The sequence below is a fragment of the Heterodontus francisci genome, chromosome 22 (assembly GCF_036365525.1).
Source record: "Heterodontus francisci isolate sHetFra1 chromosome 22, sHetFra1.hap1, whole genome shotgun sequence".
Classification (NCBI taxonomy): Eukaryota; Metazoa; Chordata; class Chondrichthyes; order Heterodontiformes; family Heterodontidae; genus Heterodontus; species Heterodontus francisci.
In genome coordinates, this window is record NC_090392.1 from 63,108,065 (window position 1) to 63,124,291 (window position 16,227).

Sequence of the window (16,227 nt, forward strand, 5' to 3'; positions counted from 1 at the left end):
TACTTGCACCAGATGGACTGCAGCGGTTCAAGAAGGCAGCTCACCGCCACCTTCTTCAAGGGCAATTAGGGATGGGCAACAAATGCTGGCTTCGTCAACGATGTCCACATCCCATGAAAATGAATTAAAATAAAAGTATCTTACAGCACAGAAGTGGCCATTCAGCCCATTGTTCCTGTGTTAGTTCTTTGAAAGAGCCGTCCAATTCAATCCCACGTCCCAACATTTCTCCCATATCTCTGCAGATGAGTTCTCTTTGAATATATTTGAAAGTTTCTATGCGGTAGGACTTCTGGCCCCCAATGGGTGTGAACATGGAGGCAGGCTGGCGCAAAATTGCGCACCGCTGGCAGCCGACAGCCGGTTTGCAGGCTCCATTCCACTCCTGGGCCATTTTCACTGAGGATTTTCCATTCGCTCTCCAGGACCCCAGAGGCATCAGAAAACAGGCCAGCTGCCTGGAGGCAGCCTCCCAGCAGCAGACCGGTGTGGGGGGGGGTGCCATGCTCCAGGCAAGCTTCGAGGCCCTCCCTGCACCACCACTTGCCTAGCCACAGCTGCAGCCACCAACTGCTCTGTGGACGGGATCCCACTCCACGATGGTAGCTCGGCTATTCAGTTTATTTTTAATTTTTAAAAACTTTAAGAAGTTGGAGCGAGGGCACTTCCATCTTGAACAGCCCTCTCTCTCTCTCTCTTACCTGAAAAGGCAGCCTGCATCTTCTTTAGTGCTGGAGGGCCTCCTATTGGCCCTCCAGCTTTGAGAGCCCGCCTACCGAGTTTAATTGAACAGCGAGCCTGCCCTCTGGCCACTAATTGGTCAATTCGTGAAAAATCACTGCTTGATATCTGCTCCCGATACAATGTGGGGTTCTGACCCCTATTTGACCCTGACGTCCAAAGCCCACAGGGAAAATCCTGCCCGTGGAATTTGATTCCACCACCATTTCAGGTAGTGAATTCCAGATCAGTAACTGAACGGAAAGCAATTAGAATAAAGATCCAACTCATTCCTGAAAAATGCGCAGCAGGTTTTAAAATCTAGGGGCACCTTGGCTGAACCTTTGGCACCCACTGCTCACATGATGCAACTCTAAAGTAGGGTTGTAAATGGTCAAGGAGCCCGCCAGCCTTAAACAGACATAAGACTGCTTTATTCTATTGAATTTAAGGCTGTGATTCAGAAGTGAGAGTGCAACCAACTCAATAAAAGAAACAAATATTTTGAATTTGTTTAATAATGTGTGTTTATTTTTGTCATTCTAATCATTTTTCAACAGAGTAGATCAGTAGCTGCAATACTGATTCAGCACTAAGCATTCTTTTGCTTGTGAGCAACCAGGAAATATGAAGCCTCATAGTCTGATATTGGGTTTACAGACTTCTCAGGAGCAACAAAAATTTCCAACTGCTCTATCTCATAACCAGCTTCCTTCAAAGATTTTTTCAAAAAGACCTGATCAAATGACAAACAGGAAAACTTGACCTCATCAATCTTATAGAAGCTTTCTTTCAAATCGCCAATCATAACGAGTACCCCACCTGGTTTTAACAGAGAGGTTACATTTCTAAGAGCAGTGCAGTATGCTGCTTTATCCTTCGATGCAGATTCCAGACACAAAGAAGTCAACAGACAGTCAACAGGTTCCAATTCCACTGGATACAGAGGGTTACTTTGATGAACATCACACTTCAAAACTTGTTTGACGGAATCTCTCAGCTTCTTCTCTTTCTCTGCCCATTGTTCCCTGAAAGATACAAACTCTGTCTGAGGCAAGACTCCACAGAAAATCACATTCAATTTATTCCATGCTAAATGAGATGACTTGGATTGTGTGCTTCAACCTTATTTTTAACAGCCCCTGTTTGTACTGATAAGTCCCCAGATGAGCAGCTGCTCCATAACAAAACCTTGGTGGCAATTTGGTTAAGAAAAAACTTCTGATGGTTGATGTGCACAAATTGATGGAGAACGTCAGCTGGCAGCAATACATTAAAGAAAGAGTTTTCATTTATACAGTAACTTATCATGTCTTTAACTGCTTCAATAAAATCGCCAATAACTGGCATTTATATAGCACCTTGTACCGTAATAAAATGTCCCAAGACAATTCACAGGAGCATTATGAAGAAAATTTAACACTAAACACATAAAGAGATGCATGGGCATATGACAAAAAGTTAGCATGTGGGTATAGCAAGTAATTAGGAATGCAAACGGAATATTGGCCTTTATTGAAAGGGGGATGGAGTTTAAAAGTAGGGATGTCTTGCTACAACTGTACAGGGTGTTGGTGAAGCCACCCCACCCCCACCCCCCACCCTCCCACCGCTGGGTTACAGGACGTGGATTTACATATGTAAATTATTTTAAAGCATACATTTTTATAAACTTACCTCCAATCTTACTGTCAGGCTGTGATTGTTTGAGCAACAGCCAGCACTCACATGCCTTCACTTTCCCATCTAGGGAAACCAGATGCTGCAGTGGTGGGGAAGGGGGGGAACTTAAGATTTTTAGTGCAGGGGATGGGAGCGATGTCAAATTTACATCATTAGTGCAGGGGATGGTGGGAAGGATTGACCTGTACACTTTGTTCAGTTTGGGGGGGGAAGGTCAAGTGTGGAAGGTAAGTGTTTTGGGGTGTAGAGCGCAAATAATGAATTTTATTGTTACTAGGGAGCGGGAAATGGGAGGTAGATTTTTAATCAGTACAGTTGGGGAGGGGTATAACTTTAAAAATTTAAATTAGCCAGCGGGGCTGGCTGCCCTTTAAAAATGGCACCAGTGCCTGCATACAGGCAGCTGAAGCATTGCCAGCGTCGTGGAGAGCCTGCCCCCTCCATGCATGTAAATTAGCCGTCGCACACAACATTGCGGCAGCATGGTGGCTCGAGGCCCGCATGTGCGGGCTGCCATTTTTTTGCCCACCGCTGCTTCCGGCAGCTGGTGACTAAAATCCAGCCCCTAGAGTATTGCATACAATTTTGGTCTCCTTATTTAAAGAGGGATATGCATGCATTGGAAGCAGTTCAGAAAAGGTTCACGAGGCTGATTCCTGGGAGGATGAGGTTGTTTTATGAGGAAAGGTTGTGCAAGTTGGGCCTATATTCATTGGAGTGTGGAAGAATGAGAGGTGATCTTATTGAAACATGTAAGATTCTGAGGAGGCTTGACAGGGTAGGTGCGAGAGAATGTTTCCCCTCATGGGGGAATCTAGAACTAGGTGGCATAGTTTCAGAATAAGAGGACTCCCACATAAGACAGAAATGAAGAGGAATTTCTTCTTTCAAAGGGTCATTAATCTTTGGAATTCTCTACCCAAGACAGCAGTGGAGGCTGTAACTCTCCTCCTTTCAGACACTCCTTAAAACCTATCTCTTTGACAACATAAAAATATATTCAAGGCTGAGTTAGACAGATTTTTGATCTACAAGGGAGTTAAGGGTTATGGGGGGCAGGCAGGTAAGTGGAATTAAGACCACAATCAGATCAGCCATAATCTTATCAAATAGCAGAGCAGGATAGAAGGGCTCAATGGCCTACTCTTGATCCTGCTTCTTATGTTTGTCAACAAGATAGGTTTTAAAGAGTATCTTAAAGGAGGAAAGAGAGTTAGAGAGGCAGAGATTTAAAGAGCGAATTCCAGAGATTAGGCCCTTGGCAGCTGAAGGCTCGGCAGCTAATGGTGGATAGATCCTTGGGGAAGACCAGAGGTAACAGTGGGGAGCTAGAAGTGAAGCCATTACAGGAGATTCTCTGGCTGTGATTAGATAAGAATGGAACCAGGCACGTGCAGTCCCACCCTGTGGGATGACTGAGGGGAGGCAATGGAATGGGAGGGTATGGTTAACCACTGCAAAGGCTTCAGACAATTTGAGAAGGATGAGGAGGGATAGTTTACCATGGTCACAGTCATGTAGGATACCATTTAGAGAGGAACCTTTTAACTGATAAGGATGTTCAACCCTCAGGGAGGCAACACCTTTCTAAGTCTACAGATGCCTTTCTTTAAGTGAACTGGATTTTCTTTTTGTCACCCGACTGAAGGGCCCTCAAACTGCAAGTTACAAATCAAACCTAAACACAACAATGATGTCTAATTATAGTCGAAGTCTATTCATGCCCTGTTACAGGTTGATTTGTTCCTCTTACTTTTTGACCAAAACAGGAAATTGTTCAGATTAAATTTGTAATTTAATGGAGTGGTTCAGATACTTTGATGGGCCAGATACGATCAGGTAATTCAATACAGTTTAGGGATCAAACCCAAGATTTTCCTGGTCTGTAAGTCTCAGTAACTCACTGAGCTGTGCATCTGAACCGCTGAGTAGCTTTTTAAATTTTAGAAAACCAAAACAAATGAGGATACTTAATAATTACCTGTTGCCTTCCAGTTCACTCACAAATTTTGCAACTGGACTCCAGTCAAAAGCTCCTGGATCATTTTGTAACCACAGCTCAATCTCTTGCTGATTCTTGGAAACATAATCGGACACAACAATTTCTTCTACGTGCTCCAAGGCACAGAGAGCCAAGTGAAGACAGGGACCACTTCCAATTTCAAGCATTGTGTGGCATTTCGGACCTGGAATAATTCAAACCCTATTCATTCAGTGGGAAAGAAAGTGGGAAAATGCAATTCAAATAGCACCGGAGTGACAGCTGTAGGGATCAAATAAAGAGGTGCTCCTTCTCCAAATTGGTTTTCAGTTTTATTTTCAAATGTACGCTGAAGCAGACAGTATATAACCTGAGAGAATAAAACTGCTAGTACAGTGACTGAGGGAGCAAATCTCAAGCATAGGCATGTAATTTTCCTCTTGAAAGAATGATTGTATTCCTTTTTAGAATGCAAATAGAAATCTTCAATAAGATGGGTATGATGAACACAGCAGTGCAGTATGGTATATTAATTCTTCATTCCAATCCCCTAAACTCACTTGTTCTTATAAAATCTAAGTTGTCTGCATCTCCTCCCATAACAATCTACTTATCCCAGTGCTGGTGGTTTAGCTGTCATTCATACAGGCTGCAAGGCGCTCTGGACTGGGAACAAACTATACCAGGTTATAAAGGTAAAGGAAAGATGGGGAAAGATAAAGGGGAAGGAATGTCCTTTGTGATTAAAGATGAAATCACTTCAATGATAAGAGAGGATATAAAGAGAGGTAAACAAACAATTGAGAATTTATGGGTAGAAATAAGGATTTAAGACTATATCAAGAGTTGTGTTTCAGCCCCTCATAGTAGCTTTGAAGTGGTGGATTGCTTAAATGCAGAGATTAGACAAGCATGTAGCAGAGGCAGAGTGGTTTTAATGGAGGATTTTTACTTTCATATAGATTGGGATAAACAGACTAGCACATATCAGAAAGGTAGTGAATTTATTGAGTGTGTCTGGGATAGTTTTCTGCAATAATATCTCCGAGAACCAAGAAAGGGGCCATAAAATATTAGATAGATGAGTAATGAGCCAGATTTAGTTAACAGCATAACAGTATGTGAATATTTATCTAACAGGGATTGTAATATGATCGAGTTCAATCTAATGTTTGAAAGGGTGAAATGCAAAACAGCTTCTAAGATTCTAGATTTAGATAGGGCTGACTTCAATGTGATAAGACAATGAGATGGAGAGAGCTGGTAGGGACTCGATGGGTCAAACAGCCTCCTTCAGTGCTGGTTCTATGATTCTATGAAACAGAGACCATCCACAGTAAAGTGGGGAAATCTGCTAATGGGTAAAATAACAGAAGATCAGTGGGAGGTGTTCAAAAAAAATGTAATATGTTACAGAACCTGTTTATATGCCTAAGGGGAAAGAGCTAAGATACACCAAGAAACTAAAAGAAAAAGCATATAAAAAGTTGCTGCCGATTCAGGAACAGTTGTCAGTCTCTATCAGCTTTTGTAAGGCATTTGGATATCTCTTGTATTTTTTGTTATGCTGTGAGGCATTTGTTAATATCTCCTGCATTTCTGTTCATCAGTAAAATGTAACCAGTTGTGGTGTGGACTAGCGTAGGGAGCTCTCCCGGTGGTCAAAACCTGGAGGCGAAGGATATCGGGATGAAAGGAGAAGAATCCTGTCCGAAGACATCATTGCTGGGGTTCATATTGGACTTTTTAAAAATAAAAGACAACGTAACTGAACTAGGACCCCCACATACACACACACACAGACAGACAAGTCAGGATATGCAATTGATGTGGTAGCCTTGACTGTTAAAACATCAAACAGCCTGTCTACAACCACACGCAGGGACAATGGCCTTTTGAAACATGTGTGAATGATTTCCTACTTGCCTTATCAAGATGCAGATATCACATCCAGGGTGGTATGCACCTAAGAACTCCCCCTGCCGAGAGCAGGATATGATCACATTCAGGTGGTCTTGCATTGCCAGGGTGGGGTTGATTAGGCACTGAAACCCAAACGGATGACCCAATTCAAAACATTACCTTATATGTCAAGGGGCCAGGGTCAGAAAGGGGTATAAAGCCACAGCTCACAAGGACATTGTTGTTGCAGCTGGGAAGTGTGACTTGGTCAGTCACAGGAAGTCATGCAGGAGTACACTCTGGTTTCTCCTCAGATAGTATAAATCTTTTGCTTTTTACCTGGCAGGGGGAGAAACAAGGTCATTGGCCTTTGATCCTGTTCCAGGTAGGTTTTGAGTAAAATGGCTGTAACCAATTCTAGAGCTTCAGGCCAGGGAGTGTGTAACACCGTTCGGGTGGTGGTGAAGGATAAGGAAGGAGATGCACCTGTTGACAGAACCTTCTTCATTACGAAAATCCTTATTGATTGCTGTGGATTCCAACCTGCGGACATCTTCTGCCTGCAGGACTTCCCCAACAATGGATATTTCGAAGTGACATTCAAGAATGTGGCAGGATGCATCAAGTTCCTGAAGATGTTCAAGGAGAAGGGAAACCAGGCACACTGTCAATCCTCACAGTGCAGCCACTCTTCACGCTGCCATCACAACGCAACCGGGTGGTGACAATTCACCTCTGTAACCCCCATGTTGCTGTCGTGGATGTACTCAGCTTCTTCGCCAGGTATGTCGAGGTGGCCGGCAGCAGCACTGATGTCAAGGACCCATTTTTGATTTCGACCAGCAAGTGGCAGGTCAAGGTGACCTTGAAGGTCAATGTTAACTGAGCTATCATCCATCCTCCCTCCAGCTTCGCTATCGGGGCAGCCCAGAGTTTGTTGCACCTGTGGCAAATCTGGTCACGTGGCAGCTAACTGCAACACAGTCATCTGCAAGAAGGAAGGCCATCAGACCAAGCACTGTAAACAGGTGCGGCAGGCCACCTCTACAAAACCTGCCCCAAACGCTGCCTCAGTTATGCTCAGGCGGCAAGGTCCAAGGAAAGGCCAGGAGATGGAACAGTGAACACGTCTGGTGCTGGGAAGGAGACAAGCAACCCTCTCCGCAGTGAGGAAAGTCTACCTGAGAAGGAGAAGACAGGAGAGGCAGTTGCCACCAGCGACCCAACACTTACCCCGTGCCCGGAAACCCCTCCTCCACAGACAGAATCAATGGAGGAGGAGGCAGCAGATGGACAAACTGGCCAGTGGCAGGTGGTACAAAGGAAAACCACAAAGAAAAAATCTCCAAAAAAGGAACAGGCCACCACTCAAACCAGTGGCAAGAGGAGGCTACCGTCTGATACAGACTACGGCAGCTCCTCCTCATTGGACGAGGAAGGGCCGGAACGACGGCACCTACAAAAGAAGTGGCAGAACTCAAAGGAGCTGGAAGATAAAGCCCCCCAGCTCCAGGGCACTGGAAGCTGTGATGAGCCCAGCGCGCCCCAAACCCAAAGCACCGAACCCAGCGACATGCCCAGCGCATTCTAGCTCCGGGATACCGAGAACAAAGAAGCGACGGGCGCACTCCAGCTCCGGGAAGCCGGGAGCAGTGATGTCTTCGAGGAGAAACAGAGGGGAAAGATACCAACAGCAGAGGACACCCCAAGCCTTGCTGCCTACCAGACCCACCCCGATGTCACCCCAGCGGAACAAACCCCCATGAGAAACCATGAGAGGTTTCTGAGCCCAACAAATGTGAAACAGCTTGTGTACACTATGGGTATGCAGGAACATACCAAAGGACTGGGACTAGCAAGGACAACTGGTGTGGGAAGCAACACCTAACTTTAAAATGGGTATAAAGATTGCTTTGATTAACGTGCGTAGCATTAAATCCGCTACGTGTGTTTCAACCTTGTCCTACCTTGTCAAGGTCAAAGCTGACCTGCTGTTTCTGCAGGAGTGTGGAATACCGCACCTCAGCACCTACAGGCAATGGTCTCGATTGTGGTCCCGCGCATCATCGATCTGGTCAGGGGGTAATGATTCCCGTTCCTCCAGCCTGGGTATTCTGCTGCAGCGAGGCAACTTCACCATCTCCGAAGTTAAGGAGGTGGTAGGCGGCCACATCCTCATAGCAGATGTAATGTACAATCTGCAATGTGTCTTTGCAAAGCAGGTGTGGAAAGAGATGCAGTGGTTTTTGTTGAGGTTCATCCCAAGATGCTCTGTAACACAGGAGTCTGTGCTCTACGGGCTGTTCCCAGGGACGCACACCGAGATAAACATCAACTGCTGCTGGAGGACCATCAATTTGGTGAAAGACACACTTTGGTCTGCCCAAAACTTGCTGGTCTTCCAGCACAAAGAGTTGTCTGCAACCGAGTTGTAGACTGGCACATTCCAAGGTCCAGGACTACGTGCTGAGGGACCCTTGGGGCAGCTGCTGCAGAGGCCCAATGGGGAAAGACCACTGTGTAAGGTCCTCCCGCCATAGTGAACCGAGGGGCTGGACCCATGGAAAACCCCTTGGGCTGTACATACCAAATATGGTTTTGCTGTAAAATGTACATGGCATGTAAAATGGAATGGAAGGGTTGTGAGGCAACTCACTCCTGTATTGAAGAAAACTGATTTCCTTTGCACTTTTTAGAATGTCAACTTGGTGCTGTTACAAATTTTTATGAATAAATTATATTTTTGGGAAAATAAAAGTCGTGTAGGAGAAGTCGTTCAGCGGACCTGACCACCCGGGACATGCCCTGTACACGGGTCTACTAAGCAACTGGTATTGTAAGTACATATTATTGCTTGGTGAGTTAAATAAGGTGTTCCACATAAAGGGTAAATTCTATCCAAAGTCTGCTTCTTGCGATTGATACACACTACAGGGTCAGGACCTTAGATTGAAATGAGACCCCTTTTTAAGAGTCTTACAGATTTCTGGTGACCACCATCAGGGACCCTGAAAGGTAAAGAAATGGCAATTCAGGAAAATTGCCTCTGAAACAGAGGTGGGTACAGATCATCCTGGAGGGGGGTGAACTGGTTTACGGGGCTGAACAGTGGACACAGGGGTCCACTTGTAGGCAAGCCTTGGAAACAGCAGTGTGGCTGATGGCACATCAGCATTAGCAGAGGAGTTATGAGGGAAAACCATAAAAGTTAGTCAGGAGCTTGATGAGAGAGATAAGAAGCTTAGTGGTTGTGAGAGGGTTGTGAAGGGGTTAATAACACAGCAAGAGAAGAGAGAGAGCCTGAAGCTCTGGACAATAGGAGGTCTGTAAAAAGAAAGGTAAAAGCAATTGAAAGAAAGAGGAATCAAAACTGCTAATGTAATTTATTTATTTTTCTTGTTTCTGTTTGAGTTTTTTGACTCATGTTTCAAGTTGTAGGAATGGAGAATGCACAGGAAGCTTTCGGTAATAATGTGTGTATGTGAGTTTTAATGTGTTCTTTGGCACTTTGCGTTTGTAACTCATTATAGGAATTCATATGGGCGCATGGGATATGAAAGTGTGCATTGAGTGATTATTGAGTGTGCCTGTGTCAATTTAATGTTCTGTAAAGTTAAGTTGTGGATCTGTGGGAAGCAATTCGTGTTGGGAGTTTATTGTGTTATACTATCTCCCAGGTAAAAGAAGAGAGTTGCGGTGAAATGTAAGCAGCCCTGGTGTTGTGTCCCTTTTAGAACCTGTGAGTGCAGGCTGCAAAGCTTTTTGTGTGCAAAAGCAGACTTCCTTTTGTTTTGGGCTTTGTTTGGAAAAAGACCCAGTTCAAACTAGCTAGAGCACACGGCAATGTTTTGTTCTGTTAACGAATGAGGGCTTTTGTCCCGCTCTCTTTCAAAGCAGCAGAGCGTAAATCCTTTCTGCTAGCAGCTTAAACTAACCACACATCTTTATAGATACTGGGCATTATAAAAATTTGAAGTTTTTGAATTATCGCATATTAACCCATTCGGCCGCAAGCAGAATCGATTCTTTGGTTTTTTTCAGGTTACAGGCAGCTGCAAGTGCAACGGGATTTTCAACAGCTTCAAGAATTTAAGGTCATTTGTCAAAGCATTGTGGCAATTGGGAGTCAACAAGAAGTTAGAAATTAAAAATTACATTCATATGAGTTGGTATTTTAAACATTTAGAGGAAACAACAAAAAGATGTACTCACAGAATTTTAGTGGTTTTTAGGGATAAATAAAAATTTTAAAGTTTTATTTGAAAAGAATTAAATAAATTGATCTTAACATGAAGTGATCTGCAGGTGGAGAAACTAGTGTTGAACCGAAAGGAATATCAATCTAAGTAATGCAATTTACAGAAAAGGGGAAAAAAAGAGGGAAAATGTCCCCAAAGCTGCAAGAAATTGAGTCAGGGATAGGGAGACCACTAGACTATGAAAGGTGGGTATGGTTGGCAACGCCAGGGGAGACAACAAGACATGTTGTTGGAAGCGATTTCCAACTCAAGGGGTAGGCATCTGGGTGACATTGCCTAGGAAGCCCCAGCTTTAATCACACAGGTAGTACTGTGAGGTGTCTCTAACAGACCCCAGGCCCAAAGAATGGTTTAGTTTTGAAACCTGTTGGGAAAATGTTATATCATGACGTACACCATGAGGTGGCACCGATGATGTTGAATTCGACAGAGATATGGTTGCCCAGGTGATGTGGGAGAAAGAAGCAGGGCCTTTATGCTAAGCTATTGGACAATGTGTTGGTCCACAGAGTAAGGAGCAGCAGTGATGGGTCTAGTCACTGGAGACAGGTATATCTCCTGTCCATAACAAAAGGGGGGAAACCAAAGAAGGAGGTGAGGGCTGGTCAATGACACAGCTACCGTCTTTAATACTGGGAACTCACTGGTGTATAGTTTGGACCTGGCATCTCTGGATGCAAAGATGAGGGATTTTAAGGGAAGGTTAAAGGACGTTCTTCAGAATGAGAATACCAACCAGGACTCACAGTTGAGGATAGATCAAATTATGACAGTCTATTTAAAGGATGTAGCAGAGCAATTAGAAGACCTTGCTAAAGCTATCTAACCGATCAATGCCCCTCATAACCTGGTACACCTCAATCAGGTCCCCCCTCAGTCTTCTCTGCTCCAAGGAAAACAACCCTAGCCTTTTCAGTCTCTCTTCATAGCTGAAATGCTCCAGCCCAGGCAACATCCTGGTGAATCTCCTCTGCACCCTCTCCAGTGCAATCACATCATTCATATAGTGCAGTGACCAGAACTGTACACAGTACTCCAGCAGTGGCCTAACTAGCGTTTTATACAGCTCCATCATAACCTCCCTGCTCTTATATTCTATGCCTCGGCTAAAGGTAAGCATCCCATATGCCTTCCTAACCATGTTATCTACCTGTGCTGCTGCCTTCAGTGATCTATGGACAAGTACACCAAGGTCCCTCTGACCCTCTGTACTTCCTAGGGCCCTACCATCCATTGTATATTCCCTTGCCTTGTTAGTCCTCCCAAAATGCATTACCTCACAGTTTTCAGGATTAAATTCCATTTGCCACTGCTCCATCCATCTTACCAGCCCATCTATATCTCCCTGAAATCTAAGGCTTTCCTCCTCACTATTTACAATACCACCAATTTTCATGTCATCTGCGAACTTACTGATCATACCTCCTATATTTACGTCTAAATCATTAATGTACACTACAAACAGCAAGGGTCCCAGCACCGATCCCTATATGTACACCACTGGTCACAGGCTTCCAATCGCAAAAACAGCCTTCAACCATCACCCTCTGCCTCCTGCCACTTAGCCAATTTTGGATCCAATTTGCCAAATTGCCCTGGATCCCATGGGCTCTTACCTTCTTAACCAATGTCCCATGCGGGACCTTATCTGAAATCCATGTATACTACATCTAATGCTTTACCCTCATCGACACATCTAGTCACCTCCTTGAAAAATTCAATCAAGTTAGTAGGACACGATCTCCCCCGACAAAGCCATGCTGACTATCCCTGATTAATCCCTGCCTTTCCAAGTGGAGATTAATCCTGTCCCTCAGAATTTTTTCCAATATTTTCCCAACCACTGATGTTAGACTCATAGGCCTGTAATTACCTGGTTTATCCCTGCTACCCTTCTTGAATAATGGTACCACATTCACTGTCCTCCAGTCTCTGGTACCTCTCCTGTGGCCAGAGAGAATTTGAAAATTTGTGTCAAAGCCCCTACTATCTCCTCCCTTGCCTCACATTAACAGTCTGTGATACATCTCATCTGGGCCTGAGGATTTATCCACTTTTAAGCCCACTAAAACAGCTAATACTTCCTCCCTTTCAATGCTAATTTGTTCAAGGAGATCACAATCCCCCTCCCTGATCTCTACACCTACATAATCCTTCTCCATAGTGAACACAGATACAAAGTACATATAAAACCTCACCTATGTCCAACAAATGAACCACCGGATTTTGCAAGAGGTTAATGACATCCCAGAAACAGCCTGGTGGGATGGGATATGGAATTGGAGAGGTAATATCGAGATACACCCTTGGATAAGAATTATCTTCCACATACTCTTTGTTGGGCAATTGCTTATTGTTGTGTATCTGTTGTATGAACTATATCATTGGCACAAACGTAGGAGAGTGGAACAACGAGTGAAAATGTTACCAGAGAGATGGAATAAGCTGAATGGATTGGATCGGAAGTGTAGTAATATTCGCAGTCTTTAATAATAGCCTCTAACATTTTCCCTAAGACAGATGTTGAGCTAAGTGGCCTGTAGTTTCCTGCTTTCTGTCTCCCTCCCTTTTTGAATAAAAGAGTTACATTCGCTATTTTCCAATCTAACGGAACCTTCCCCGAATCTAGGGAATTTTAGAAAGCTGGAAACTAACACATCAACTGTCTCACTAGCCACTTTTTCTAACACCCTAGGATGTAGTCCACCAGGACCCGGGGACTTGTCAGCCCGCATCTCCAACAATTTGTTCAGTACCACTTCCCTGGTGATTGGAATTTTCTTGAGCTTCTCCCTCCCTTCCATTTCCTGAATTACAGCTAATACTGGGATGTTACTTGTATCCTCAACAGTGAAGACGGACACAAAGTATCTGCTCTATTCATCTGCCATCTCCTTATTATCCATTATTAATTCCCCAGACTCACTTTCTACAGGACTAATGCTCACGTTGTTAACTCTTTTCTTTTTAAAATATTTATCGAAACTCTTACGATCTGTTTTAATATTTCTAGCTATCTTTCTCTGTACTCTAACTTTACCTTCCTTATCAATCTTTTCGTCATTCTTTGCTGCTTTTTATATTCTGTCCTATCTTCTGACCTGCCTCCCATCTTTGCGCAATTATAGGCTTTTTCTTTAATACGTTGATACTATCTTCAACTGTTTTAGTTAACCACAGATGGTTGGTCCCACCCTTGGAATTTTTCTTTCTCATTGAAATGTATTTATTCTGTGTATTCTGATATATCCCCTTAAATGTCTGCCACTGCATCTCTCTTGACTGATCCCTTAACCTGATTTGCCAGTTCACTTTAGCTAGCTCTGCTTTCATGCCCTCATAATAGCCCTTATTTAAGTTTAAAATATTTGGCTTGGACTCACTCTTCTCTCCCTCAAACTGAATGTAAAATTCAACCGTATTATGATCGCTGCTACCAAGGGGCAACTTAGCAATGAGGTCATTAATTAATCCTATCTCATTGCACAATACCAGCTCCAGTATAGCCTGCCATCTAGTTGGCTCCAGAACGTACTATTCCAAGATTTTATCCTGAAAACATTCTGTGTACTCCTCATCTAGGCTACCTCTGCCCATTTGATTTTTCCAGACTATATGTAGGTTAAAATGCCCCATAATTATCGCTGTAACTTTCTGACAAGCTGCCATTATTTCTTCCTTTGTACCCCATCCTACAATGTGGTTAATGTCAGGTGGCCTGTACACCACTCCCACAAATAGCTTCTTGCTTTTATGATTTATCATCTCTATCCAAACTGCTTCTACATCTGGGTCTCCGGAACTTAGGTTATCTCTATATGCTAATACCATCATTAATTAACAGAGCTGCCCTTACACCTTTTCCTAGTTTCCTGTCCTTCCTAAATGCCATGCACCCTTTAATATTCAGGTCCCAATCTATGTCATCCTGCAGCCATGTCTCTGTAATGGCTATCAGATCATACTTATTTATTTCTATTTGCACTCTCAGTTCATCTGTTTTGTTTCGAATGCTAAGTGCATTCAGATACAGAGCATTTAGTTTTGTCCTTTTATTATTTTTGTAACCTCTACCCTTATCTATTGATTTACTCTTATGCTGTCAGAAACCCTTCATTGAGGACTAGATTAAAATTGCATCAAGTAATAAGGTAAATGCTCAGAAATTAGAGTGACATCCTGGTTAATTAGAACCAAAGAATTTACTCACAACGAGAAAAGGCCTTTACCAAATTCTTCAGAACAAAAGACAGGAAAGTGTTATCCTGTAGATAACCAGAGGAAGAACTGAAATACATTTCCAAATACATCCGAGAGTTAAACTTTTTCTCATAACAATCGCCATCAGTAAAATGTTGTGCCATTTTATCTCCAACAGGAAATCTACTGGGGCGAGGACACATTGCAAGTTCCAATGCCTTTAAAAACAAATTTACTTGAAAAAAATTTTGGCTTGAAGTGGAATGTGTTCCTAAAGAACAGCCTATCATTTTTCTCACAATGTTGTTCTACGAGTCACATCAATGATATGTTCTGATGTGATTTATGTTCAAACATCAAGTCAGGTCATGCCAATTATATCTCCATAAGTTTGTGTTACAGCCAAATGGTGAGGAATGTGGTTCCCACTGTTTAGCTTCCACAGTAGCGCAGCGGTTAGCACCGCAGCCTCACAGCCTCAGCAACCTGGGTTCAGTTCTGGGTATTAGTTGTGTGGAGTTTGCAAGCTCTCGCTGTGACTGCATGGGTTTCTGCTAGGTACTCTGGTTTCCTCCCACAGCCAAAAACTTGCAGGTTGATAGGTAAATTGGCCATTGTAAATTGCCCCTAGTGTAGGTAGGTGGTAGGAGAATTGTGGGGATGTGGTAGGGAATATGGGATTAAATGTAGGATTAGTATAAATGGGTGGTTGTTGATTGGCACAGACTCGGTGGGCTGAAGGGCCTGTTTCAGTACTGTATTTCTTTATGACACCTGACCACAGCAAGTGTGTTTTGTTATTAGGGTTTTAACCCTAATTTCTGCTCTGATGATGCTACCTTCCATGACGGTGCTTCTGATATTACCTCCTTTTTCCTCAACCGAGGATTCCCCCCCCACTGTTGTTGACAGGGCCCTCAACCGTGTCCAGCCCATTTCCCGCACCTCTACCCTCACCCCTTCCCCTCCCTCCCAGAACCGTGACAGGGTTCCCCTTTTCTTCACTTTCCCCCCCATCAGCTTTCATATCCAAAGGATCATCCTTCGCCATTTCCGCCACATCCAGCGTGATGCCACTACCAAATTCATCTTCCCCTTCCTTCCCCTGTCAGCATTCCGAAGGGATCGTTCCCTCCGCGACACCCTGGTCCACTCCTCCATTATCCCCACCACCCATGGCATCTTCCCCTGGAATCGCAGGAGGTGTAATACCTGCCCATTTACCTCCTCTCTCCTCACTATCCCAGGCCCCAAACACTCCTTTCAGGTGAAGCAGCGATTTACTTGTACTTCTTTCAATGTAGTATACTTATTCGCTGCTCACAATGTGGTCTCCTCTACACTGGGGAGACCAAGCGCAGACTGGGTGACCGCTTTGCCGAATACCTCCGCTCAGTCCGCAAGCAGGACCCTGAGCTTCCGGTTGCTTGCCATTTAACACTCCCCCCTGCTCTCATGCTCACATCTCTGTCCTGGGATTGC

The 16,227-nt window shown here is 43.9% G+C and overlaps 1 protein-coding gene across 1 annotated transcript; it reads right to left on the bottom strand.

The window, feature by feature from the left end:
- Positions 1-1,312: 1,312 nt before the first annotated feature.
- On the bottom strand, positions 1,313-14,909 carry LOC137381563 (nicotinamide N-methyltransferase-like). Its single transcript, XM_068054256.1, has 3 exons — positions 14,756-14,909; positions 4,385-4,589; positions 1,313-1,748 (listed from the first exon to the last, which is right to left on the bottom strand). Exons 1-3 carry the CDS (start codon positions 14,907-14,909, stop codon positions 1,313-1,315), a joined length of 795 nt encoding a protein of 264 aa, XP_067910357.1.
- Between the last annotated feature and the right edge of the window lie 1,318 nt (positions 14,910-16,227).

What these genes read in the sequence shown, in the direction of transcription:
- LOC137381563 (XM_068054256.1), bottom strand. Translation starts at nt 14,909, where the DNA reads ATGGCACAACATTTTACTGATGGCGATTGTTATGAGAAAAAGTTTAAC. An exon ending in GGTAAAGGCCTTTTCTCGTT is followed by an intron (nt 4,590 to 14,755) that starts GTGAGTAAATTC and finishes GAATTATTCCAG; the next exon opens with GTCCGAAATGCCACACAATG. An exon ending in AGTGAACTGGAAGGCAACAG is followed by an intron (nt 1,749 to 4,384) that starts GTAATTATTAAG and finishes TGTATCTTTCAG; the next exon opens with GGAACAATGGGCAGAGAAAG.